A 27,015-nucleotide genomic window follows, 5' to 3' on the forward strand; every position below is an offset into this window, starting at 1 on the left:
TGCAGAGGTTGAAAATCGCAACCATTCCTCTGGATCATCTATTCGACTGGACTGGTGTCTTGGGTGAAGGGCGCTGCTGCTCACGCGCATGATGGCCCGATGCTCCGTGCTCAGCTTGGGCTTCCTTTTCCTGCTGATCCTGCATCTGTCGCTGGGCTCCGTAAGTGTTTTTCGCTTGATGGATGCTTGCATGTCAGAGGCTGCAGATCCCTCTCATCATCTGTGGATGACGCACCTGTGTTTTACCTGTGTTTTATCCGTTGCTGGTGTTTATAAGATACATTTTTGGAAAGCTATTAGATTATTTATTTTATTTAAAGAACATTGCAGGTATTTTTAATGTTCATTTAATAATCAATTTTTTTATTTTTTTTTATTTTAGACTCAAATATACATGTTATTATTATTATAAATGTATTTTTCATAGAAAAGAAATAAAATCAAGATCATTAAAACAAAAAAAAATACGAATAAATTCCCCAGTAATAATATGCTTGACGTAGCTTGTAAAACGGCTATTAAAAGAAATGTCGGCGCCTAAAGATTGCTGCTTGTCTGGAATGAGAAGCAGGCTTATATTCAAATTATGATGATGACAATCTTTTTATGTTTTTTCATACATCCTCTTACAAAACACATCACTTCAATATCAAATGTACAATACCTTTTAGCTCTCTGGGTCTGCTTCTGAATATAAAATCCAATCATGCAAAAAAAAGGAAAATGTACCTGTTTATTGTTCTTAAAACTAACTGTTTTTAATACATTATTTAAATAGTTCTTTTATTTACAAACACTAAGTATGTATGTAACACATACAGTACAAACAACTACAACACAAACAATCCTAAAACAGGTTTTCGTACTATTGAGCCTGGACTAATGCCAAAAAAATAAACGTAAGCTATTACTGTATATTTAACCTAAAACACACATTTACTTATTCCTGGGGCGAAGAAAACATGAAAATGTTGATATTAATGCAGAACGCGAAGTTCAGTTTGAAATTCAAATCCAATGTAAAGAGATTATTTCGGGCCTGACTGTCAGTGTGCATCACTTGTTAATTCCTACAGCATTGTTTTAATTCTTTAAGTGTTTCTCATGTTCATCGGAATGATTTCCATTGAAAAATCTAAGCTTAACTTATACATAAACACACACTTTCGCAACAAATTCACTTCTATTCTTCAGTCTTTGGATTGAAACGTTTGACCGACGTCTTCTGCGCCATAGATTTCCTTCTGCCTTCTGATCTGATGCCCGTATTCTTAACCATCTGTTATTTCAGTCTCTGCTCAAGTATGTTTGTAGTAAATAAAACCACTTCGGATAATGGCCTTTACTGCTTGTTATTGTCAGGGTGAAAGATAATGTTTGCATTGAGATTGTGTTGAGTAGCTGAATTCAACAATTCACTCTTCAAATTGTTTATTGATTGATTGATGGGTTGAACACAGAATAAAAAAAAAGGATTGACTTGAAAATATTTTTAGCTCATTTTTTTTCTCTTAAAACATTATCATACAGATGCAATGAGGCGTTTGACTCGTATAACGACGTGGATTTTTTTTAAAGGTATCCGTCACGTAAATAACAAGAGTTGAACGGTGAATACGACAACTCAAAACAGATCGGAGTACAAGTGAAACTGAGTTATAATGTCGCTCAAAAGTTCTAAACGGTCTGGTTACACAGCTTCACTCTCAAGCCCCTTCTTTGCAGAAAACGATCTGCTCTCTCAGGCCCTTAACTCTCCCACACTGAAGGTGTATCTGTCCGTCCAAAAAATAAATAAAATAATAATTTCCTTAAATATGCCAAATTCAGATGAAATTCAAACCATTACATAATGAGTAAGAGAGATTATCACAATACTATTTTAATTATTTAATGTTCAGCCTCTTTCACACCTGCTCACCGAGGCGTCTACTTTGCAGGCAGATACCTGCTCTCTCAGCCTGTTTATGCCTGTAGGCAATATTTGTGAATTTCAACTGAACTCATCACACGTACAAAGAGATGTCAAGCCGTGTTAAGATGTGTCATCATCTTGATGGTTATGGTTTAGGATTTTGTTAAAAACCCAGATTCCAGAAGAAAATGAGAATATTGTGAAAAGGTGGACTGGTCTATTGTTCAGCCATCAAAAGTTATATTTTCTGACGAAATGAGCAAATTTGGAAACCACGGTCAAAGAGCGTGGAGAAAGAATGGAGAAATAACACAAAAGATGCTTGAAGTCCTGTGTGTAAAGCTTCCTGAGTTGGTGTTGGTTTCGGTTCAGAGTTAACACAATAGTTTATCGGGATATTTTTATAACACGTCATGGTTCCTGCAGCAGACAAGCTTTATAGAAACACTTACTTCATGTCAGGACATGCAATTGATCATCAGATTACCAAGAAATAAATATATGTAAGATATTATACTATTGGTTCACTCTGGTGATTCTTTGAGAACAATATTTAGATTGAAATTGAATGAATATACTTGGAAATATGTTGATTTCAAACATGTTTAAATAATTGGAATACAGTGTTTAGTATGTGTGTTAATTATAAACTCAACTCAGCTAAAAACTGGAAACTATTAAATGAAAGGAAAATGTTTGAAAATGAAAAAATGTTGAATTCCACTACTCAATATTTTGATGGTACTTTTACACTCTTGAGCAGCAGAATCTTACACATGTAATACATTCATATATGTGGCATCAATGACTAGAGATACATTTCTGTAGGCAATTAAAAATATACAAAACTGAATTGAAAAGGTAGTAAGGAGGGTATTTACATGGAAAAATAGCATATTAAATCATCATTACATAATTCGAAGACATAATTAAATGTTATCGTACAATGAAGTACAGTCGTGTAAATGTTTCAAGTGAATGTTTACAGTATTTGTACCTTCTCTTCTCTCTTTGGTTTCAGAAGCTCAGTCGGGAGGAAAATGATCGACAGCTCAAGACACGCAGCAGAAAGAAGAGACATTGGATTATTCCTCCAACAAAAATAATAGAGAACGAGTCATACGAGTCAAGGGAATTTATCGCCAAGGTAAGGCCCAAGAAGATATTAGTACTAAAACAACATTTCTAATAGTTTGTTGGATTGCCAAATCAGCAAAGGACTCAACTTATACACTATTGCTTGTACTGGCCTGTATTCCCCTGAAACAATCCTGGTAGTGATTGATCTCCTGATACTCCGAATAATGCACAACTTCATACGAATGCCGGGTTATGTTTTCCCTTAGATCCGGTCTGATCGAGATAATGAGCGACCAGGAGGAGTGAAGTACCAGCTGTCTGGACCTGGGGCAAACAAGCCACCCTTCAACATCTTCGTGGTGGACCCGGACACTGGTTTTGTTCAAATGATGGGCGTGGTGGACAGGGAGATTAATCCTTTTTTCAATGCAAGTCAAAAGAGTCATTCAGAATGTAAAGAGGTTATTAGGAGATTTTTCATATAACTGTTTGTTATTTCTATATATATTTTGCAGCTCACTGGGACCGCAACTTTTTTGGATGGCGAGATGGCAGAAAACGAAATCCCTCTCACTATCACAGTTGTAGACCAGAACGACAATCCACCAGTATTTGAGCTGCAAAGAGGCAAAGTCTATGAATCCAGAAAGGAAGGTATTCTAGTGTTTCATATCATCCGTCCGTCCGTCTATCTAGCTATGGATCTCATCAATCCATCTATAGTATCTAAAAGCAGAATTTTGAGGATGACAATTAAGGTAAGGTAAGGTAAAACTGAACGAAGAAGTCCAAGAATAGGTAAATACAAAATGTTACTACAACTGCTTTAAAAAGACGCATTAACCCTTTATTTATAGTATAGCTGGGTTGATGTAGCTTCATAGAGCAGTATCCTCATTCCAACAGCTTGGAAATCATCTGAAAACAAGGACACTTTATCCGGAAGCTTTATCAGCGTGTCACTACTTGAAAGATGAAATGTCTTTGTTTTTTTTCCAGTCTGCTTTAAGCTTCATGTACATGGACTATTCTTGATATACTGTTCTGTTAGCTAGAAAGGACATCAGGACTTTTACTTTGGACTGTTGTTTAGTGTATGCTTTAACAAATGTATAGGGTAGTTTACACACTGCATTTTCAAACCTAAACCTTGTACGTTGCAGGTACATTGGTGATGCAGATCAAAGCATTGGACGCTGATGAAAAAGGAACAAAAAACTCAGAGATTTTCTACACCATTATCAATCAGGAGCCGGCCGGCTCTGGTCAGATGTTCACTCTTGACCCGATAACTGGAAATCTATTTGTGAAAGAGCAGACATTGGACAGAGAGGTGCCTCCTAAACCTTTCATTATAGAGAGTTTATCAACTTCATTGTATCTGATTTGATACATAAGATGGAGAACTAAACACTATTGAATGGCTGAAGCTTCATTAAGCGTTGTCCTTATTTTCAGAGCCCACTAGATGGCGCTGTCACCTCTTAAACTGCTTTACTTTGATCCGCTATTCCAACTGAAACCTCGATATTTAAACTGAGGGCGCCACCTATTGAACCCGAAATATAGGACGATTCTTCATGAAGCTTCATCAACCCATTACTACCCGACACAGATTTTCATCTGGGTTTCCTGAATATAGTACTTACACAGGAAATGAAACAAACAGCAGAACACTGGATGATGTTGTTTCAAGTTTGCCTTTTATCCCAAACAGACTATTGACTTCTATAAACTGACTATACTGGGTAGAGATCTGGCAGGACAATCTGAAGGCCTCACAGGGACGGGAACAGTCGAGGTATCCATCCTGGACATCAATGATAACATTCCTACTTTGGAAGAGTCTGCGGTAGGATTTTTCACCGACACCTTACACAGTGCAGCAAGTTATTCCCTCTTAAAAACATAATACTTGATAAAAGGGACTAAATACCCTTTATTTTGTGGTCGATGATGTGTATATAACCACCATAGGGGATTTGAATCTGACCATCTCGTATGCTGTTGTGTGTTTACAGTACACCGGCTCCGTGGATGAAAATGTTGCTGATGTGGTTGTGATGAACATAAAATCTCTGGACCCCGACCTAAAGAATTCAAACAACTGGCTGACTATTTTTGAAATTGCTAAAGGAAACGAGGAGAATCTTTTCTCTATTGAAACAGACAATAAGACCAATGAAGGCATTCTGAAGCTGATCAAGGTAGGAAACCACTTTTACTTTTGATTTGTTACTTTTAAAACAATGTTTTTGTCAAGGATTTTTTTAGACAATTAAAAATTGATTTGTGTTGTACGTAGCTAATATTAGTTGGAAGTAGTTGGAAGCCTTCAGCGCCAGCTGTCTTTTGCAGTTTCATTTGTTTGGCACAAACACTTATATCTGGGTCCCCTCTTCCCCCTACAGCCCTTGGACTTTGAAGAAATTCAACATTTGCAGTTGGGCCTCAAGATTAGAAATGTTGCGCCTTTTGTGGAGGGTGATTCAATTTTGATGGACGTCGGTGTTAAAGTGGGGGAGGGCGGTCCTTTAGCACCCGCCGGTGCTGGTGCCGGGGCTGGTGCCGGAGCTGGTGCCGGGGCTGGTGCTGGAGCTGGTGCCGGGGCTGGTGCCGGAGCTGGTGCCGGAGCCGGTGCCGGAGCTGGTGCCGGGGCTGGTGCCGGAGCTGGTGCTGGAGCTGGTGCCGGAGCTGGTGCCGGAGCTGGTGCGGAGGCAGGGACTACTGAGGAGGAAAAAACCTATCCCATTATGATTGTCGTTAATAATATGCCAGAGCCTCCCGCCTTCTTACCTGAAGTCAAGGTGGTTGAGGTGTCAGAGAATCCTGATGACGCACCCAAGGATGAAGTCCTCACAGTGTTCAGAGCCAGCAATCCAGATACAGGAGAACCAGCTGATTCTGTCAGGTTTGTTTGCTTTGAATATCTTGTCCAGCAGTGTCAAGGGTAGTAATGAAATGTGGCCATCCATGACATCATCAAGTGTCTTTTGTATTTTGTCTACACTTGTCTAATCTTTCACTTTTCAGAGTCAACAATAGTTTGTTTAAAGGGTACAATGTCTATTATCTTTATCAGGGATTACAGACTGGTAGAAAGATGCAAAAACTGAGCGATTTTAAATTCAGACTACACTTGGAAAACTCTCCAAAGAAGACTTAATGGGACCTCTTTGCTACTTCTAAAATAATTGTTTTTTTACACATACTCACAAACAAAAACAAAAAGATTAATCAAGATCAAATTTATGGTAGTTTATAGAATTAATGTTCCCTTGAAGTATTTAAAAACTAATGTTTTGTTTCATTACAGCTATGCAAAAGCCTACGATCCTGACAATTGGTTCACCATCGATGACGAAACGGCGGAAATCAAACTCAACAAAGCACCAGACAGAGAATCTCCATTTTTGGAGAATGGAATTTATTATGCAAAGATTCTGGCGATAAGCAAAGGTGAGCAACTTCAATATAGTTATTTTTAACAGACTTTAGAAAATGATTGACAGAGCCTGAAAAACTGGCCTGATTTAACCAGGCATGAAACTAACCAAGACTCAAACATTGAGTATTTTTTTTAGCTCCAATGGAAGCGTTGATTCTGCATCCAGTGTCAAACCACTATTTACCAGTGGCGGGCCGTGCATTTCACACCTAGGCCTTCACTTTTGTCCACCATGAACTAATCCACCTCTTAATCTTAACATCTTAAGACGTTTCTATTTGTTCAGGCTTTTCCTTGATTTTCTGGAACTCCTGTTGTGTTTTCAGTTTTATCTTGATCTTTAAAGTATATACTTTATTGAGTATTGTTTTGATTGTCAAAGCGCTTTGTGACCCTGGTCTGGAAAAGCGCTATATAAATAAAAAAAATACTTACTTACTTAATGCCATCATTATGACTCCACGGCTATAGAAACCATCAATATTACACGGAAATGCAGTATAATAATAATAATCTCTATTTATATAGGTCTCTTTGACAGCCATTCACACATATTGATGGCAGTAGGCTGCACACACGTGTCTTGCTCAGGTGTCTGGAGCTGGGATTGAACCTGCAACTTTTTGGAGTGCAGGCAACCACTCTACCATCTGAGCTATGACGCCCAGGGTGTTGCCTCATAGAAAGGTATCTCATGTAGCAAGAAAGAATGTCATTACTAAAGCAAGAAACCCAATTAGGACAATTCAACAAGTCTCTTTTCACTGTAGCCACAGCTGCCATACATACATCATCTCTAGCAGAAACATCAATATTAACGTTTAAATAAAATGCATTACTCACCAAAACTACTGATTATTTGTAAGCAAAGTCCATCCTCCTTTCTTTCCTCAAGAAGAATGACTCTGTTGTACAGTTTATCTGTTTCAGTTCCAACAATAACTTTCTATCGCCATGGATGCTAATGCTGTAGGTCTAGTGTGTCCAGTCGTGTTTCTGGAGGAAGTTTTGATTCGCTTCAGGAGAATGCTCAACAGAAGCAGTGACACCGGGATGGTCATCGCTCGTAGTTGCTGACTTGAAAGTGGCGACAAACCCTCTAGACTTGCTAGCTTTGAAGTCTGCCGACCGTTCTTCACAATGTCCAGTTTTTCTGGAAAAGTCCGTCTTGAAAATGGTTTTGTGACCATAAGTCCGACCCAAATCAATGTCTTCTCCTCCGTCAGACATTGTTAAAAAAGTTATGAAATCCACTCGCAAAATATTTGAGTTTGCGCCGCTAGCTATAGATGCTTTGCTGGCTCTGACTAGTATTTCTCTGACCATCCAATCAAAGGACGATAAAATGCCGACGTCACTGGACGCCTGCTAGATGGCCTCGGTGTTGCCAACTAGAAATCTGATTGGTTAAAGCAACAGCGTCATTGCCACTGACTTTAAACTACAGACGCCAGCACTATCGATTCTGAAGGCGTCGAGGCAGATTTTTGACCCTGGCAACAAATGATGGCTGAAATATGATTGGAAAAAAACTCTAAAATAAACATACACTAGTGGAAGCAGCGCAACCAAGAGAAAAGCTATGAAATGAAGAGAAAGACTATTGGAAATAATTTAATACATATTCATGGAAAAAATATATGAAAACATAAGTCAGTGATTCTGTCTGATAGTGTTTAGGCCAGCAGAGAGTCCACCACTGCTATTTACCATTTTAACCTCATATTGATAATCTACTAGAAATCAATGATTTTTTTTTCGTGTGTCTTTATTTTCTACAAGCTTGTTTAAAAAGATTTTTTTTTTATCACACTGGATGTTTATTTCATTCTAGACAAACCAGGACAAACAGCCACCGGGACAATAGCCATTCAAGTGAAGGACGTCAACGACCACTGCCCCAAACTGGTCGCCACCCACAGTACTCTGTGCTCGGATGAGAAAACGGTTTACGTGACTGCTTTTGATGAGGACATGGATCCGAACGCTGCTCCTTTTACCTTTGCAATAGTTTCTGAGGACACGAGTTTGAGCTGGGACATAGAAAGCATTAATGGTAAGAAGCGGATTCAATATTTTCTAAGGTCGTTTTTAACATCTTGTTCGACTACTTCTTCACCACTTTCAGATACAACCGCAGCTCTGCACTCCAGCAAAATCCTGTGGCCGGGAATGTACGATATAAAGCTGGATGTTATGGACAATAAGCATCTGTCTTGCCCAGACAAAGAGACGTTTACTGTGGAGGTTTGCAGCTGTATGGGAAGCACGATGTGCAGTCCTCGCTCTTCAGCATCTAAGTCGGAAACATCCTCCAAGCTCGCCGCCCCAGCCATTGGACTGCTGCTGATGGCGCTGTGCTTATTGCTGTGTAAGTTTATAAAGAAACATACCACAATCCTAACAAGCCGTTAAGCAGTATTGAGAATCAAACTATTAACTATGAACAATAATTAGGGCTTCTTGATAAAATCCCTTTACAAATGATCAGTCATCTACGGACCTTAAGGCAGTTTGCTTAGTTTTGCAATGGTGTTTCTGGCTCCCATTAGTGTCAGAATTGTTTACTGCAATGTCGTAAATGCATTGTTTGGCCAAAATGTCTGCATTTGTCTACAAAACATGATTAAGTATACAAATGCTAACATAACATACGTACTGTTCATTTGTTGAAGTGGTAACTTGCATTTCATAAATACAACTGTTACAATACAAATACCCGCGTCTTCTCTACAATCCAAATAAAATCAATTTCAGTACTTAAATCAAATAAACGTAAATCAATAAACCAATATTTTGTCTATGGAACCTAAAGAAAATACTAATGGGCTGATGAAGCTACAAGAAGCAAGAAAATTCTCTTTTGATAATCTTTTGATTTCATTGAAACATTCCATAGATTTTATTTTGAGGCGCCACCTACTGAGCAGCTCTAAAGAAAATAGTATAGTACTTTATGAAGCTTCACCAACCCATCACTACTAAAAAGTATCAGATCCACTTCACTTTGTCTGAGATATCTATAATAAAAAGTGATTTGGGAGAAAACCTGTCAAAGTAACATTAACAATAGACTTAAGTAATTTTTTAAATATATATAATTGGGTAAACGACATATGTGAAAGACTATCTGGCCTTGTCTAAACCTACAGATGCATGAGGCTCTAGAATTCAAGGCACTTGGAAAAAAAACTAAGATGTACTTTGATTGCAGTGATTCCTCTGCTGATGATTTTCTGCCAGTGTGGTGGAGCAAACAACATCTTTCCAGATAAGTTCCATGATCTGCCCTTCGACACCAAAGCGCACCTTATTTCCTACCACACTGAAGGTCCTGGGGACAATACGGTTGGTAAAGTCAATTATATGAGAAGAAATGTGTCTCTTGTCTCTCTGCAATTTCTCTCGGTGGTTTTCACCGAATGTCACCCGCCTTAATCCATCAGTTTCTTCCTCTTACGTAACTCTTGAACAAAAACATCCATATTCTGACTTACAAGCCTCGCTTAATCAAGAAGACAATGTATTATAGTTACTGTTAGTGATGTGTTGCCTGCTCGTTCTATAAGGAATCGGTTTATTAATTATAAATTATAATTCATTAAAGAATTTGTTTAGCAACAAATTATCTTGAAACACAGTTTAGTTAACTATCCATGCAATATTTTAAACCTATATTACTTTTTCATGTTGTTTATATTTGTTTACTGTTTTCATTTTCCCTTTAAAGTCAAAGTTTTATCTGCACTACTTTTTATTTATATACATTTACACATTTCACAAGTCTAGTTGGTAGTTGTTAGTAGTTCACTGGGATTACAGGTGCATTTGCTTTGGCCATACTGTCAACACTTGTACATATACACAATGTAAATATGAAATTTCGTGTTCAACATATATTACAAAAAAGTATTTTCTTTCATTTTAGGATATACCAACCCTGTTGTTGGGCAGCAAAAAAGTGGAGACATCAGACGTGGAAAACTACAAATCTAAAAACGTATTTGGATATCAGCAAAGCATTTCCGAGCAAAGGGAGTTAGACATGATGGCATTTCATGAAACAAGAGAAAGCGCCATGCACGTGGAAAATACGTTTTCCAGGAGAACCACCAATGGCTCCTTAGGTGTTGCTGCCAACAGTGTACATCTGCTTGGAGGCTATAAACAAAGCAACAGTGTACATCTGCTTGGAGGCTATAAACAAACGTCTATATATGAAAATATAGCACTACCTGATGCTTTCCTGGACGATTACTACTCCCAGGTATGTGATCAGTTTGTCTGAAATTCCTTTGTACTTAGCAAACAAAATAATAATTGTACGTGATGCTAATATGAATATTTATTCCCAACAGAAAACCATGTGTGTCATGCCTGTCAACGACAGCCTGCTGGTGTATAGCCATGAGGACCAAGTCTCTCTAGCAGAGTCACTAGGTTGTTGTAGTCTTTCGCAGTCGAATGATGACTTAGAGTTTCTCAATGATTTGGGGCCAAAGTTTAAGACTCTGGCAAAAATCTGCTTGCCCACCGTTCCATCCCCGAAACCTACAGTTAAAGTAGGAGGAAAAACCAAGGTCATTGTTGAAGAGGTCAAACCAGTCACAGCCCATGTAGTTGAGTCAAAGATATCGGATGTCAAAACAGACACTACATCGGTTTTGAAGAACGTCTCCATCAAGTCTCTCATAGATGAAAGGGTAATATCTAGATCTACTCCCTGCGCCAATGTTTCAAATGTCAAATATTCCTCGAGCGTTACTCAGTCGGCTGCTCATCCTCGTCAGAGTGTGATGCTGCAGCAGCAACCGATTTACTACACTACCAACACAGTGATGCAGCCGATGCACTATGTTGTCCAACCACAGAGCGGACTTGTGATGGCAGACGCAACCCATGCAGCCAACTTCCCTGGGTTGTATATGATAAGCGGAAACCAAGGTGTCTCCTCTGGGCTTATAGTAAATGGAGCTCAAAGTTCTTCGTTTGGGATTGTAGCTCAGGGGTCGTCTTCTTCTTCTACAATCAGCCCCACGATCATCCAATCTGGAGGACTGGTTTTCCCTCAAAGTCCGATCGCTATAGAGAGCAGGACTATGGAGAAACCGGGTCTCAGGAGAAAGAAATCGTTTGGGAAAGAGAAAAAGAAAGGGGAAAGGGTAGACCCAGGTTCACCGTCGGGCAGTGTGCCAAAAAGTGAAACCCTGGTTAAAAAGGCTGTCTCCCCTCAGAGGGTGTTAGGCCAAGCAGCCAAGAGTTGTGTGTATGGCATTCTGCCAGCACATAGTACGGACAACAAGGAACGTTCAGAAAGAATAGCCAGACATTCAAGGGACACATTTGCTGAAGCACAGGTTAACATGGCACCTGGTATTATTATGGATATTGATGCAGGGTACCCAATGATAGGAGTAGGACATCTGACGGCGACAAGTCTACAACCGAGCCGGACTGATATCATGCTGGATAGAAATATTCAGGGCAGCGGAAAAGGATCTACGCCAAATGAGCATTTTGAACAAAAACCCAACATTGGAAGATATATTGAATCTACTGAAACTGGTCATTTGTCAACTACTTCGGTTGCAGTCCAGAGTCTAAGCCCTGATGGAAAAATCGTGTTAAAAGAAAATGTGTCCCAGCAATGTTTAGACATCAATGAAAATAAAGATTCAGAAACAATACAAGATGAAACTGAAGTACTTAGTGAGCACATTCCAAAAAACAACATCTCAGAGGAACACAAGGGGATTGAGGAAGTTCAGGAGACAACTGTCATTGAAGAGGGACATCAAGAGCCACAAGCAATGCAAGATGAATCAGATGAATCTGAGTTATCAGGTATGCAAATTCAGGATATCAACATCACTGAGGTAGGCAAAAGTGTTAAGGTTGTGGGGCCAGTTTTTTCCAATGAGAATTTTGATTCACATCTCACAATCCAGACTCAGGAGGCGTCCATCATGGAAGACGTTCCCAAAGAACTAGAAACAATGCAAGATCAATCTGAATCATTGAGTATGAACATTCCAAAGAACATCATCTGTGAGAAACCTAAAAGTGTTGAGGAGGGTCAGGAGACAACTCAGGTGGAAGTTGACAAAGAGCCACAATCAATAGAATATGAATCTGAGTTACTCAGTAACATTCAAGAAGTAAACATATCTGATGAAGACAGAAGTGTTGAGGTTGTAGGGTCTGTTTCATCTAATGAAAACTTAGACCTACGTCACACAATCCAAATTGAGAATGAGACCATCCCTGTGGGGGCATCTATCACAGAAGAGGTTTCCAAAGAGGTAGAAACAATGCAAGATCAATCCGAATCATTGGATATGCACATTCCAAATAAAATAATCTCTGAGGAACACAAGGGCGTTGAGGAGGTTCAGGAGACAACTGTCATAGAAGTAGCTCCCCAAGAATCACAAGCAATGCAAGATAAATCAGATTCATTGAGTATGAACATTCCAAACAACATCATCTGTGAGGAACCTAAAAGTGTTAAGGAGGATCAGGAGACAACTGAGGTGGAAGTGTTTCAAGAGCCACAATCAATACAAAGCGAATCTGAATTATTGGGTATGCACATTGAAGAGATAAACATATCTGATGGAGACAGAAGTGTTGAGGTTGTGGGGCCAGTTTCTTCTAATGAAAACTTAGACTCACATCACATAATCCAAATTGAGAATGAGACCATCCCTGGGGCCCGGGGGGCATCTATCACAGAAGAGGACCCCATAGAGGTAGAAACAATACAAGATCAATCCGAATCATTGGATATGCCCATTCCAAAGAAAATAATCTCTGAGGAACAAAACTGCATGGAGGAAGTTCAGGAGACAACCGTCATAGAAGTAGATCCCCATGAGCCACAAGCAATGCAAGATGAATCAGATTCATTGGGTAAACACATTAAAGAAGTAAACATTTCTGAGGAAGATAACAGTGTTGAGGTTGTGGCGCCAATTGTTTCCAATGAAAATTTAGATTCACATTGCACAATCCAGATTGAAAATAAAAGCATTTCCAAAACTCAGGAGGCGTCCATCATGGAAGAGGTTCCCAAAGAACTAGAAACAATGCAAGATCAATCAGAATCATTGAGTATGAACATTCCAAATAACATCATCTGTGAGGAACCTGAAAGTGTTGAGGAGGGTCAGGAGACAACTGAGCTGGAAGTTTTCCAAGAGCCTCAATTAATACAAGACCAATCTGAGTTAATGGTAATGAACATTCAGGAGATAAACATATCTGATGAAGACAGAATTGTTGAGGTTGTAGGGTCTGTTTCATCTAATGAGAACCTAGACCTACATCACACAATCCAAATTGAGAATGAAACCATCCCTGTGGCTCAGGGGGCATCTATCACAGAAGAGGATCCCATAGAGGTAGAAACAATACAAGATCAATCCGAATCATTGGATATGCACATTCTAAAAAAGATAATCTCTGAGGAACAAAAGGCCGTTGAGGAGGTTCAGGAGACAACTGTCATAGAAGTAGCTCCCCAAGAATCACAAGCAATGCAAGATGAATCAGATTCATTGGGTATACACATTCAAGAGATAAATATATCTGAAGAAAACAACAGTGTTGAGGTTGTGGGGCCGATTGTTTCCAATGACAATTTGGATTCAGATCGCACAATCCAGATTGAAAATAAAAGTATTTCCAAAACTCAGGAGGCGTCCATCATGGAAGAGGTTCCCAAAGAACTAGAAACAATGCAAGATCAATCAGAATCATTGAATATGAACATTCCAAAGAACATCATCTGTGAGGAACTTAAAAGTGATGAGGAGGATCAGGAGACAACTCAGGTGGAGGTGGACCAAGAGCCACAATCAATACAAGACGAATCTGAGTTACTGAATATGCAGGGGGCATCTATCACAGAAGAGGACCCAATAGAGGTAGAAACAATACAAGATCAATCTGAATCATTGGATATACCAATTCCAAAGAAAATAATCTCTGAAGAACAAAAGTGCATGGAGGAGGTTCAGGAGACAACTGTCATAGAAGTAGCTCCCCAAGAATCACAAGCAATGCAAGATGAATCTGAGTTACTTTGTACCCACACTCAAGAAGTAAACATCGCTGAGGAAGAGAAAGTTGTTGAGGCCGAGATGCCAGTTTTGTCCAATGAAACTTTAGATTCACATCGCACAATCCAAATTGAGAATGAGACCATCTCCGGGGTATTGGAAGCGTCTAACTTGGAAGAAGTTCCCAATGAGCTGCAAACAATGCAAGATCAATCTGAATCATTGGATATGTACATTCCAATGGAAAACATTGCTGAGGAACACAAGGATGTTGAGAAGGTTCAGGAGACAACTGTCATGGAAGTGGGGACCCAAGAGCCTCACGTAATGCAAGGTGAATCAACAGTGTAGAGGATTTGGGGCCAATTAAATCTTATGTTCCAAATCCAACTTGATAGTGAGACCATCTCAGGGGCTGTAACATGCAGCTGTCATGTAAACATACACCTAAGAGCCAGAAACAATGGAAGATCAATCTTATTTGTACTCCCATTCAAAAGCGAAATATCTCTAAGCAAGACAGGGGTGTTGGAGAGGCTCTTGATATTGCTGACATAGAGCCGCAGTCAAAGAAAGAACAATCTGGAATTAATCAGTACAAAGAAAACCATCATTCCAAATATAAGATCTGAAAAGTGTTCCATCGTAAAGCTTTAGTTGGAATGAGCTTACACACACATTTGAAAGGAATGTCTCATGATTACCATGTCCCTGTTTCTTCATGTAGATTTGTATGAGCGAACATCAAATAAGTTCCAGTGTTTGTTGTACAACTTCAGATGAGTGGATAATTATAACTGAAGTATACTGATGCTTTTAAAATGCTTATTGTCTCAATCTGTGTCTCTAACTTCTTTGAATAATCAATAATAATAATAATACCTGATGAGTTTTAATTGGGTGAACATGTAGTTATGGTTGTATATTGATAAACTATTTTATTTTATTCTTTACTTTGGATTGGTGTGTTGTTTTTGTATGATAACCAACCTGATAATTCTCAATTTGTGTTCCTATATTTGTGACAGTGAATCTATATATACATGTCCAGCCTTTTTATTGAAATTCATATTTTTCCATCTAATAAAACAATCTAACACCGTGCTCCTGTATTTTGAATGTTGTCTCTTTCTTAGAGTACTTGAAGCTTTTATTTCTTAATAATAAATCTAACAAAACCTCAATTATAATCAATTTATACCAACAAAATGTAACATACTTATGTCAATTATTTTCTAATATGTTCGATTTCCCAAAAGGTAATAACATCTTTTTACATTTAAACAATGTTTCACAATGTTAGAAAATAAAGTGTCATGTGAATTTATATTTTTAAAGAATAATTGAAAAGAGAGTTTCATGAGGCCCATGAATTCAGAAACTTGAGCAAATAGATTGTTGTGGCAGTAGGATTTTGACCTGGTTCCAAATTAAACACTTACTACTCAATTCTTTATCTTGTTTGATGAATGAAGTTCCTCTGTCCATAAATCTGCACTTTGCACTTGAGAAATTACCAATCTAGCAGTAGGACTGTCATAAAAATATATGTATACCGTGGGTAAGTACTCAGACCACTTTACAAAGTATTGGTTTCATTTCAGTCATTTGATTAAAAAATGAAAAAGTTATTTTAATTCTGCTTATTGTACACTCAGCACCTCATAATGACAGAAAAAAAACAGAAATGTAGATCTACAAAAAAAAAAAACTTGGATATCACATATTTATTTTAACTATTTGGACCCTTTGCTCAGTAGAAGCACAAGTGTTTCACACCTGGTTGTGGGGATGCTTGAGCCTGGGTGCCATCCTATTTCTACTGGGTGCTCCTACACTCGCTATACTGAAAAAATAATCTGGGATTGTTGTTTTTTTTGCATTGTACCTCAAATGCAGTGAATGTGAACCTCAGGTCTGAATCATGACCTAGTAACAGATTGTTTGGCTGTGTTCAGGAAGTTGGAGAATAATGCACTTTGCAGTCAGGGCTCCATAAGCCCTGAGTGATTCGGTGAATTAATCTTTTGAATTAAACATTTTAATGAACTGATTCTAGTGATTCAGTTAAGTAAAAAAAACTGCAGATACCATCATTAAAACTCAACAACACGGTCACGTGAATAATAAGGCGATCTGATTGGATCACGGTATGGAAGGGTCATCCAATCGGAAGAGGCGATCTTACTGTGTTAGTGGTAGCACCAGAGAGCCCAGGAGCCAGATGGTTCTCGGACCTGGCTCAGTTGAAGTTGGAGGAGCCATGGCCTGTTCCAGACCTTCCCTCGGCTCTGAGTCAGGGGGGGGACCATTTTCTTCCGACCAATTCTGGGGCGTCGCCTCATGGTTTGGATGTTGAGAGGGTGAGGCTAAATGTCCTGGGACTGTCCAGGTCTGTAGTTTGAACTATTCAGGGTGCTCGAGCACCATCTAGGTCAAAAGGTTATGCGTCACGCTGGCGTGTATTTAAAGCCTGGTGCGAGAAGAAAGGGATGACACCTTCTTCATGCCCAGTCTGGGAGATCCTGCTTTTCCTGCAGGAGTTCCTGGAAAAGGGTCATGCTGCATCTACGCTGGCAGTTTTTGCGTCAGCCATGACTGTAGGACATGACGGTTTTGGTCAGAAGTCATCCCTTGGTAAAGCGTTTTCTTCTGGGTGCTCGTAGGTTTAGACCTCCTACTCTTTAGGTGGTCCCACAATGGGACCTTCAAAGGGTTCTTCAGGGCCAAGCTGGAGGTCCCATTGAGCCTTTGGACCAGATATCTCTAGAGCTACTTTCACTGAAGACTGCCCTCCTTTTCCCAGTAGTATTATTAGAGTTGAACACGACTTCTGCACTCAGACACCAGTCACTTCTGCCCCCGGGTCTTATCCTTCAATTTGTGGAGAAAGATTAACAGTCCGGAGTATTTATCGGGTCCCTTTATTTACCACTTCCAAGCAAAAGAAAATACAAGCTTCCTTCTCGATCAACCGGGCTCCTTCTTCCTGCAACTTTACAAATTGATAGTCCAGGACAGAATGGCCCCAAGCTGTAGAAAACTCGCTCTATTTAAGTCAAAGTCCTGACTTTAAGTCCTAGAAACTCTGAGTTCTGCAGAAATTCAACCTTGGATATATCCGTGCCACAATTCTGTCTCTGAGCTGTAGGGCGGTTCCTTTAACCGTATGATTCTTATTTGCTCTGACATGCACTGAGAACTTTAAGGTCATAAATAGACAGGTGTGTCCTTCACTCATCAAGTCGAATCATCAGAAGGCGTAATTCAAGTGTCACAGCAAAGTGTTGAAATGACATGTTTATATGAAATCTTCTGACAAATGAATAAATCAAAGACATTTAACAACATTTCTTTCATAACTGGTCCACTTGAAACCAACCAACTTCACACCACCTCATGAAACAAAAAACGAAATTCTATATGAATTGATCAATTAAATAATAGTTAAAGATGATTTGCCAGTCGAAGAGAACGGTCAGCCTGAGACTGTCCACACTTAATCAGAGAAACAATTTTCTTATATCAGAGAAGGGTTTTAGGAATATATATTTACAGAGACAATAGGTTAACCAGAGCAATAACATCAAACTTTAACATTACAAATACAGAGACACTGATTTCTTCATGTTAAATCCATATCTAAAAACATGTCGTTTCATGTTATTATCCATTAATGCACGTCAGGGGCTTCATTATTACAAGAGCGCTGACATGACGGTGGAGGTTTGTGGGAGGGAGAGGAGATCAAAGTGCAGCTACTAGAGGATCAACATGATGTGGAGTTGGTCAGTGTCTCCCTGGAAGTGCGTCAAGTCAGGATGTTTTCATTCATGTTTCACTGTCTGCTCGTGGCCTCGGCAGTGTTCCTCGGTAACGCCAGCGCCACAGTAAGTGTCTCGACTGATCTTCCTACGAAGGCTACGATGATACCGGAGATTAATCCTGTCTTTAAATCAGTCATGACTCAACACTAGTGATGCCAAATTATAAGTGAGGGAACCAACAACCATATAGCACCAGTGGTGCAGTTATATTGCTTTTCCTTTATTTGAAATATGGACTTAAAAGTTTTAGTGACATTCTGTTGAAATCCTTCTCCCCTCACAGGTCAAGTCATGTTTACATGTCCCTCTCGCTTTACATCAGAGTTAGCTTAGGGTCAAACACTGCCCACAGTTGATCACAACATTCTGAATGTTTCAATATGAGAACAACAACAATGTATTTCATCGCTCTTTAATTGACATGATTGACAGACCAGTCATGAAGCCAAAACTCTGCTACATACTGAAGACGTGTAGCTAACAATGATTTACCTTCATAAACCTCGACGCAAATGGTTACTTTTTTGGTATTTTTTTTTCAGTTTGTTAGTAATGTAACTCTCAAAAGTTATCAATGTATTTCAAAGACATTTTCAGTGGAACAAAGAAAACATTTCAAGGTTAAGTCACATTTGGTGTCGCTCACACACCATGCTCAGTTCAAAAGGAACATTGAATAAATACAAATAAATTACTTGCCTGTATGAAACTCCATGTGTTCAACCAGTTTACCTGTCAAGAAACTACCTTTTTGCAACACATTTGTTGAATCGTGAAGCTTTTTTTAGTCATCATTTGTTCATTTTAAATGGTCACAACTGCAGAAAAGCAGAAGACACAATTGTGGGAAGAGTCACAAGCTCAGAAAGTAACTACAATCACAGTCTTTAATAAAAAAATAAACTCAATCATTTAATCTAAAACATGCACCGGAACTGGCAAAAACAAAACCTACTGTGGTCAAGACAAATTGTGAGGGCAAAATAAATCACCAAAGACAGGAACCATAACTGAAATTAGCTCCTTGGCAGAAGTATGCACTGTTAGAGTGCTTCTCAACTTATAGAAATGTATATTTTCTTTTGCGATAATATGTTTCGTGGATTCCACTTTTACGACGTGTGGCGAATTCATCCGTTCTTTGTGTTAAACATGAACATTTCTGGTCACGCTTTCTATGAAGGTCTTGTTTGTAACGTGTTACACAATCACTCATTATAGTGCGTTAATGAAGTTTATAGAAGACGATAGGACGTGAATCGACTGGCTTTATGCTTTATTAGGCATTAAAAGTTGTGGACGTTAAGAGCTTTAAAGTGGGAACACGGTCTTGCAATTAGAGTGTAATTATACATTTAAAAAAATGTCAATTCAACCGAATATTGTTATTTGTAATGGTTGATTTGAACATTTTTCCAGCTAAAAAAAATGATCTCATTTTAATTACATTTGTAGTTACAATATAATCACAACATAATTAACAATATTTATAAAAAATGTAAAATTAACCGAATAGTGTTATTTGTAATGGATGATTTGAACATTTTTCCGGCTAATATTATCTTTTCACTAATTGTTATAACGACATAATTACAATATAATTACACTGTAATTACAAAAGGTTTTATTGCCAGCACACAGATAACACACACTTTGAACTTCTCTTCTCCATCAGTAATCTGTTCTCTAGAGTCGCTCTATAAAATCTATGAACTGTGTGTCTCTAAATAATCTTCACATGTGCTCTCCAGGAACAACATGGAAGCTCAGACACAAAGTGTCCTCTAACAGTGAAGGTCCTGGATGCCATGAAAGGAAAACCGGCCGGGCCGATGGCAATAAAGGTGTATCGTAAAAGTGCTGATGGTGTTTGGATCCAGGCAGCTGCGGGGTATGAGTTCAACATGTTCGAGACAGCATGTTTTCAGACACAAAATGATCTCCTCTTTCGTACAGAATGACGGACGTGAACGGAGAGATCCACGACATGATCACGGAGCAAGAATTCCCTGCAGGATTGTATCGCGTCGAGTTCGATACCAAGACCTACTGGCTGAACGAGGGCGTGAGGTCTTTCCACGAGAAGGCGGACGTGAGTGATCGTCGTATTGTCGAGCTGCGCTGGAGTTGAAACATCGGTGTGACAAGACTTGAACGAACCCGTCCGATCGTTCAGCTCAAAAGCACGTGATGACCCGTGAACAAGGAGCAGCTGTGTGTTGAAGTGATCGTTCAGCTCCTGGCTCAGCCATGTGGATTCCACTAAAAACCAGTCCAGCGAAAGAGACGCCTGTTGATGACTCAATATTTGTTCTAGTCGAGTCAACAGTTGATTATTCTCAGGCCACGAGATCCACGGCACGGTATCAGGTTCCAAGTATAGCAAATAAATACTGCCTGATGTAATATTTACAACACACAGTGACTCCCTACGTTCACTTGTGTATTCATGAAAGATTATAGAGTATATTGACTTCACTTTTTAAACGACATTGTTTTTTGTGTTAGGTTGTGTTTGAGGCCCACGTTGATGGTCACCAGCATTACATCTTGGCACTGCTGCTCAGTCCGTTCTCCTTCACCACCACGGCGGTCATCAGCAACCCTCACTAGGGACCCTTGCGGTACCTTCACCACTGGACTGGACTTCCTTCACCGCATTCCATGAACCTCATCGTGTCTCAACAGGACCGAAGGTTTATATACATGATGTGCTATAAATGGAGTTCCTGCCAAAAAATGTCTACATTTTTCACAATATATTTTATAAAAAGGATGAACCAATATGCTATAAAAACTGTTCGATGCACAAATATTTGTAACGGTTTTTTTTTTAGTTGGTACTTTTGGTTCAGAATTAAGAGACATATGTGATGGAGGAGAAGTGACATGTCGTCTCATTAATGAACTGAAGTTAAGATAAAAAATATATATATTTTTGAAACTCATACCTATAGATTGTAATCTACGCTAACTAAGAATTAATGTAATAATAGTGTTTGTTTCTCAAATAGGGATCATCTCTGGAGTCAGCATGAAGATATTTTTGTAGTTCAGTTTTCATTTTTGATCTACTTGCAATGTCGCTCTCTAGCGGCTGTGTGTAAAATATCCGTCTTGAAATTGAACTTTCATAATTTGTGGGAGTATTGGTTAATAAAATGTAAATTACTTGCAAAGACAAAGAAAATAACAATAAATCTGTAGTAGATCACAAGGTTAAGATTTAAAAAAATAAAAAGTTACTGTTACTGCTTTTATCCTAATTAAATACTTATCAGTAAAAATGATTCTTCTAGAATTATCCTTTTTTTCCCCGACATATTTGCCATAGCATAACGTTTACAGATTCATAAAAATACCATTGACATGGTACATGTTTGAATGTTCAAGGGGCTTTTCTGTCTCCTGTTGGGATAAAAAAGCTTGAATTCTGTAAACCATAAAATAACAGTGATGGGTTGAAGATACAGTTTCTTAACTCGACAGCTGTATCACAAGGCCTTATCCAACCATCACTATATAATACATATGATTTAAAGCTTATAGAAATTGGATGCATTTCAGTTTTCATAGGGGTCTTCTGTTCCCCCATTACCGGTGCACGGAACCATCAGTAGATTCTAATCCACAGACCTCAGAGCCCGAGCTGGGGTGTAAGGCTGGATCAGATCAGTGATGTAAGGAGGAGTCTGACCAGGAATAGATCTGAAAGTAAGAACCAGAATTTTAAAGTTGATCCTGAAAGAAACTGGCAGCCAGTGAAGAGTTTTAAGGATCGGAGAAATGTGAGTTCTTCTACTAGAGCAGAGTTTTGTATTAACTGCAGGTGAGAAAACTATTCACATGACAACGTTCAAGCAATTCTTCATCAAAATAGAAGTTTATTTAATTTTTACTTTACTTTACGTATTCTGCCCCGTATATACATTTGATTTTTAAATTATATCAACCTGGAGGGGACAAGTCAAACCATACATCAAAGATGAAGTGCAAAAAAAAACTTAAAGCTACTTTATTGTCAAAATGTTGAACATTATCAAAATGTCTCGTTTTAGTTTTGGAGTTATAAGAGCCATGGTTACTGAGTTGTTGTGTGACACGGATGCTAATAACAATAGAATACAACAGTTCAGAGCTGTGGTTGCGTGACTGGAAACAACTATCGAAACAAAGAGTTCTGTTTACCTTTCATCTTGATGTGGTTGTTGATCAAAGTCGTTGTCGAGGTTCGTCTTTTCTGGATCCAGTCCAGTGTGCGTCCGACTGATCCGTTCATGTATGAGGTGAATAAATGAAAATACTGGATTTTCCTTTTACTTACTCAAGATAAATGGAAAAAATAAACTGTCAAAAATAGTTCAGCAGTCTTAGGTTGTTGGTTTTTTTATTTTTATTTCACAGTCTAATCACATTTGTTAAAATCCCCAAAACTTGATTTGCCTTCTACAGTGCCTTGCGAAAGTATTCGGCCCCCTTGAACCTTTCAACATTTCGCCACATTTCAGGCTTCAAACATAAAGATATAAAATTTTAATTTTTTGTCAAGAATCAACAACAAGAGGGACACAATCGTGAAGTGGAACGAAATTTATTGGATCATTTAAACTTTTTTAACAAATAAAAAACTGAAAAGTGGGGCGTGCAATATTATTTGGCCCCCTTGCGCTAATACTTTGTAGCGCCACCTTTTGCTGCAATTACAGCTGCAAGTCGCTTGGGGTATGTCTCTATCAGTTTTGCACATCGAGAGACTGGAATTCTTGCCCATTCTTCCTTGCAAAACAGCTCGAGCTCAGTGAGGTTGGATGGAGAGCGTTTGTGAACAGCAGTCTTCAGCTCTTTCCACAGATTCTCGATTGAATTCAGGTCTGGACTTTGACTTGGCCATTCTAACACCTGGATACGTCTATTTGTGAACCATTCCATTGTAGATTTGGCTTTATGTTTTGGATCATTGTCCTGTTGGAAGATAAATCTCCGTCCCAGTCTCAGGTCTTTTGCAGACTCCAACCGGTTTTCTTCCAGAATGGTCCTGTATTTGGCTCCATCCATCTTCCCATCAATTTTAGCCATCTTCCCTGTCCCTGCTGAAGAAAAGCAGGCCCAAACCATGATGCTGCCACCACCATGTTTGACAGTGGGGATGGTGTGTTCAGGGTGATGAGCTGTGTTGCTTTTACGCCAAACATATCGTTTTGCATTGTGGCCAAAAAGTTCGATTTTGGTTTCATCTGACCAGAGCACCTTCTTCCACATGTTTGGTGTGTCTCCCAGGTGGCAAACTTTAAACGAGACTTTTTATGGATATCTTTGAGAAATGGCTTTCTTCTTGCCACTCTTCCATAAAGGCCAGATTTGTGCAGTGCACGACTGATGTAGTACTATGGACAGACTCTCCCACCTCAGCTGTAGTTATCTGCAGTTCATCCAGAGTGATCATGGGCCTCTTGGCTGCATCTCTGATCAGTCTTCTCCTTGTTTGAGATGAAAGTTTGGAGGGACGGCCGGGTCTTGGTAGATTTGCAGTGGTCTGATACTACTTCCATTTCAATATAATTGCTTGCACAGTGCTCCTTGAGATGTTTAAAGCTTGGGAAATCTTTTTGTATCCAAATCCGGCTTTAAACTTCTCCACAACAGTATCTCAGACCTGCCTGGTGTGTTCCTTTGTCTGCATGGTTCTCTCTGCGCTTTAAACAGAACCCTGAGACTATCAAAGAGCAGGTGCATTTATACGGAGACTTGATTACACACAGGTGCATTCTATTTATCATCATCAGTCATTTAGGACAACATTGGATCATTCAAAGATCCTCACTGAACTTCTGGAGTGAGTTTGCTGCACTGAAAGTAAAGGGGCCGAATAATATTGCACGCCCCACTTTTCAGTTTTTTATTTGTTAAAAAAGTTTAAATTATCCAATAAATCTCGTTCCACTTCACGATTGTGTCCCACTTGTTGTTGATTCATGACAAAAAATTAAAATTGTATATCTTTATGTTTGAAGCCTGAAATGTGGCGAAATGTTGAAAGGTTCAAGGGGGCCGAATACTTTCGCAAGGCACTGTATATATAGTTTTTCCTGCATAATATGTGAACTTGTTTTTGTCTTAAAGTAGCACCTTTTCTATTGTAGTGCCCTCCTGTAGAAGTGAATTAAGGAGTGAGGAGGTGAAGGTAAAGAAAACACCGGTATTTTTCCAGATATGGCAATGAAGTGTTTATTTTGTCTCCTGTTAACAAAGAAATAAACGTCACAAAGTAACGGTTCAAACACCAGACTCACATTGTTTCATACCGCCAGTTGCCAGACTCAACTTCACATGTAAAAAAAAATAAAATAAAATAAACTGAGGTGATGTCCGAGGAGTGGGTCGGGGTGGGGGGGGTTCTTGACAAGCGTCGGAGAAGGTTCACAAATGGAGCAGGGTGCTACATGACCGATCCCCACGAACCCGGCTCAGTGCAGCTGCTTTCTCTGCACCGTGGTCGCCACAGAGCTCGGCGCTTCATGACATCACGACACGTGGATCAGCAGAGGGAGAATGAAGGACAAAACACTTTGTCTGATGCCGATATGAAAATTTGGCAACAAAATGGAACAAAAAAAAAAAAAAATCACAGCTAAACACAGTCAAATAAAAGATACAATTCATGTGCAAAACAAAAGACATTTGACTCCCGCAGTGGGTGATCTGCAAGAACCATGTAACAATAGCTAAACTTCATCAACAGCATGAGGTCAGTATTTAGCAAAAACACCAGCCGAGTATAAAATAAATCACCGATGACTGCAGTTTTTTAATTTATGGCATTTTTTTTTTTAAAACACCTTTCAGCGCGTCAAAATACACTTTCAATCTGTGTAAATTGTGGAATCAACAAGAGGAAACGAAAAGCTGTGGATGCAGCGATAGAGCCAACAGGTATTGCGGTGATCAAGGCTGCCTTTTTAAGGCACCATAACGAAATGGATTGGATACAACCAATAAAGTGGCTCGATGATGCATCATTTATGGTGACTAGCTTCTGTGGCACATGATGGATTAGGCAACAGAAAAAAAAGAAAACGATATAAAGGTGAAAAATCATAGGGGGCCCTTGTAGGTACGTGATCCATACCTGGGTGGCAAGATAGCGGGTTGATTTAAGACATGTCTATTAAGTGGTGATAGGCTGATGAAAGCTCCATGAAGCAGTGTCCTCAGAAGCACGAGATTATAGAGCAGAGAGCGCCATCTGGTGGCCTCTGAAAAACTGCATCGCTTCACGAAGCGTCATCAACCGTTCACTAGCATTTCCAAGTGTAAGGCAGAACGCCGCCGTCCAGGCGTGAATGTGAAAACACGGTTGGTTAAATTGACACTATTTTTATTTTTTTATTTAATCGTCGGTAAGACCGTGAGGTCCCTCCATCATTCTGAGAGTTGACGGGTGGCAAAGGTACTTCATATATATATAAAAACACAAGTACATCTTGTGAATACTTTTGTCACGACTTTATGAAAATATTCGGCACAAGTAGAACTAAAATGATTTCACCCTTTTTACGTAAACACTTGTCCAGGAGACACTGAAATACCTTCTGGCCATCACCAAAGATGCATCTTTAATTTACCCTGCCAAGGAGGTTTTGTTTCGGTCAACAGTTGTGTGTCCGTTTGTATTAAGTAAGTCGGAAATCTCAAAACGTCAAGACTTTTTCTTGAAACCTCACAGTGCCTTTTCAAGTTAAATCGATGCACATTTTGAAGTTTTCTTCATCTTTTGTCAGAATGTGTCTTGATCCTTCGGCTGCACACACCAAACAACAACTACACAACTAATGGCTGCAATTTAAAAAAAAACAAGATAAACCACGAAAGAAAAACACTGGTAAATAACTTTGGCGTGGAGCTTTCACTAATAATCGTGGACATACTTTACACACCCAGAACGAGGAGTTCACCGCTCACAGTTTCTTCATAGCGTTCACAGCCAAAACAATAAACCCTTCACAATGATTTAAGGAACAAACATCCCACGGAACAGGTCGGACTCATCAATACGAATCAATAGCAATGAGCCCCTTTCGATCAAGTACGATACGGTTTCGGCAACACAATGTCGAATTTGAATTTAGCTGCAGATATAATATGGATATCAAAACAACCGACTACATGTCCGCTACCCTGTGGTACCTCGTCTTCACAGCCGTGTGTATAGAGCTGCAGCGTGGAGCTTCTAAACAGTAGCACATGTGCCTTCCAACAAACACATGAGAAGTCAGTATCAAAAACGTCCTCCACTTATCTATCAATAAATGCAGGAGCTTTTTTTTTTCTTTTTACAAAATTCCAGAATGAACAGATAATTCTTTTTTTTTTGTATTATTAGTTTTAAGATTTCACTGGTGAAAAGGAAGCTGCTTTACTACACATTCATGCTTTTGCTGCAGAAAAGCTTTTTTTTCCCCCAATTCTGTCTTTGCCAACTTGTTATTTCTCAACATTTTGGATGGATTACCGTGTTGTTTTGGGAGATAAATATGAACATACATTGTTCCAGGAAACGGATTCATCTCCTGCCAGTTTGAGATATGATGTTTGATAAGCAGAATAGAAGCGTTACTGGGACTGTGTCTGAAAACTGGGACTGATCACCAAAAGAATACTTCGTGCTACGCTGCAATAGCTCCC

General features: G+C 39.1%; 2 protein-coding genes and 1 long non-coding RNA gene across 3 annotated transcripts in view; 2 read left to right on the top strand and 1 right to left on the bottom strand.

The window, feature by feature from the left end:
- On the top strand, positions 1–15,610 carry LOC148085776 (uncharacterized). Its single transcript, XM_087783848.1, has 14 exons — positions 1–160; positions 2,937–3,062; positions 3,262–3,423; positions 3,511–3,649; positions 4,159–4,328; positions 4,713–4,847; positions 5,017–5,202; positions 5,407–5,906; positions 6,312–6,454; positions 8,278–8,499; positions 8,572–8,814; positions 9,658–9,791; positions 10,372–10,710; positions 10,802–15,610. Exons 1-14 carry the CDS (start codon positions 89–91, stop codon positions 14,855–14,857), a joined length of 6,627 nt encoding a protein of 2,208 aa, XP_087639974.1. The 5' UTR covers positions 1–88; the 3' UTR covers positions 14,858–15,610.
- Positions 15,611–18,318: 2,708 nt separating this feature from the next.
- On the top strand, positions 18,319–22,715 carry ttr (transthyretin (prealbumin, amyloidosis type I)). Its single transcript, XM_087782764.1, has 4 exons — positions 18,319–18,396; positions 20,085–20,224; positions 20,290–20,425; positions 20,842–22,715. Exons 1-4 carry the CDS (start codon positions 18,328–18,330, stop codon positions 20,944–20,946), a joined length of 450 nt encoding a protein of 149 aa, XP_087638890.1. The 5' UTR covers positions 18,319–18,327; the 3' UTR covers positions 20,947–22,715.
- Positions 22,716–24,532: 1,817 nt separating this feature from the next.
- LOC148085778 (uncharacterized) overlaps positions 24,533–27,015 on the bottom strand; it is a 257,146-nt gene continuing 254,663 nt past the window's right edge. Inside the window, exon 2 of the long non-coding RNA XR_015710515.1 lies at positions 24,533–25,594. This is a non-coding gene — a long non-coding RNA (uncharacterized LOC148085778). The remainder of the gene's footprint in view (positions 25,595–27,015) is intronic.

Source organism: Callionymus lyra, chromosome 2, assembly GCF_982586985.1.
Source record: "Callionymus lyra chromosome 2, fCalLyr1.hap1.1, whole genome shotgun sequence".
NCBI classification, from domain to species: domain Eukaryota; kingdom Metazoa; phylum Chordata; class Actinopteri; order Syngnathiformes; family Callionymidae; genus Callionymus; species Callionymus lyra.

What these genes read in the sequence shown, in the direction of transcription:
- ttr (XM_087782764.1), top strand. Translation starts at nt 18,328, where the DNA reads ATGTTTTCATTCATGTTTCACTGTCTGCTCGTGGCCTCGGCAGTGTTC. An exon ending in TGGATCCAGGCAGCTGCGGG is followed by an intron (nt 20,225 to 20,289) that starts GTATGAGTTCAA and finishes TCTTTCGTACAG; the next exon opens with AATGACGGACGTGAACGGAG. An exon ending in CTTTCCACGAGAAGGCGGAC is followed by an intron (nt 20,426 to 20,841) that starts GTGAGTGATCGT and finishes TTTTTGTGTTAG; the next exon opens with GTTGTGTTTGAGGCCCACGT.
- LOC148085776 (XM_087783848.1), top strand. Translation starts at nt 89, where the DNA reads ATGATGGCCCGATGCTCCGTGCTCAGCTTGGGCTTCCTTTTCCTGCTG. An exon ending in AGATTAATCCTTTTTTCAAT is followed by an intron (nt 3,424 to 3,510) that starts GCAAGTCAAAAG and finishes TATATTTTGCAG; the next exon opens with CTCACTGGGACCGCAACTTT. An exon ending in CTATGAATCCAGAAAGGAAG is followed by an intron (nt 3,650 to 4,158) that starts GTATTCTAGTGT and finishes TGTACGTTGCAG; the next exon opens with GTACATTGGTGATGCAGATC.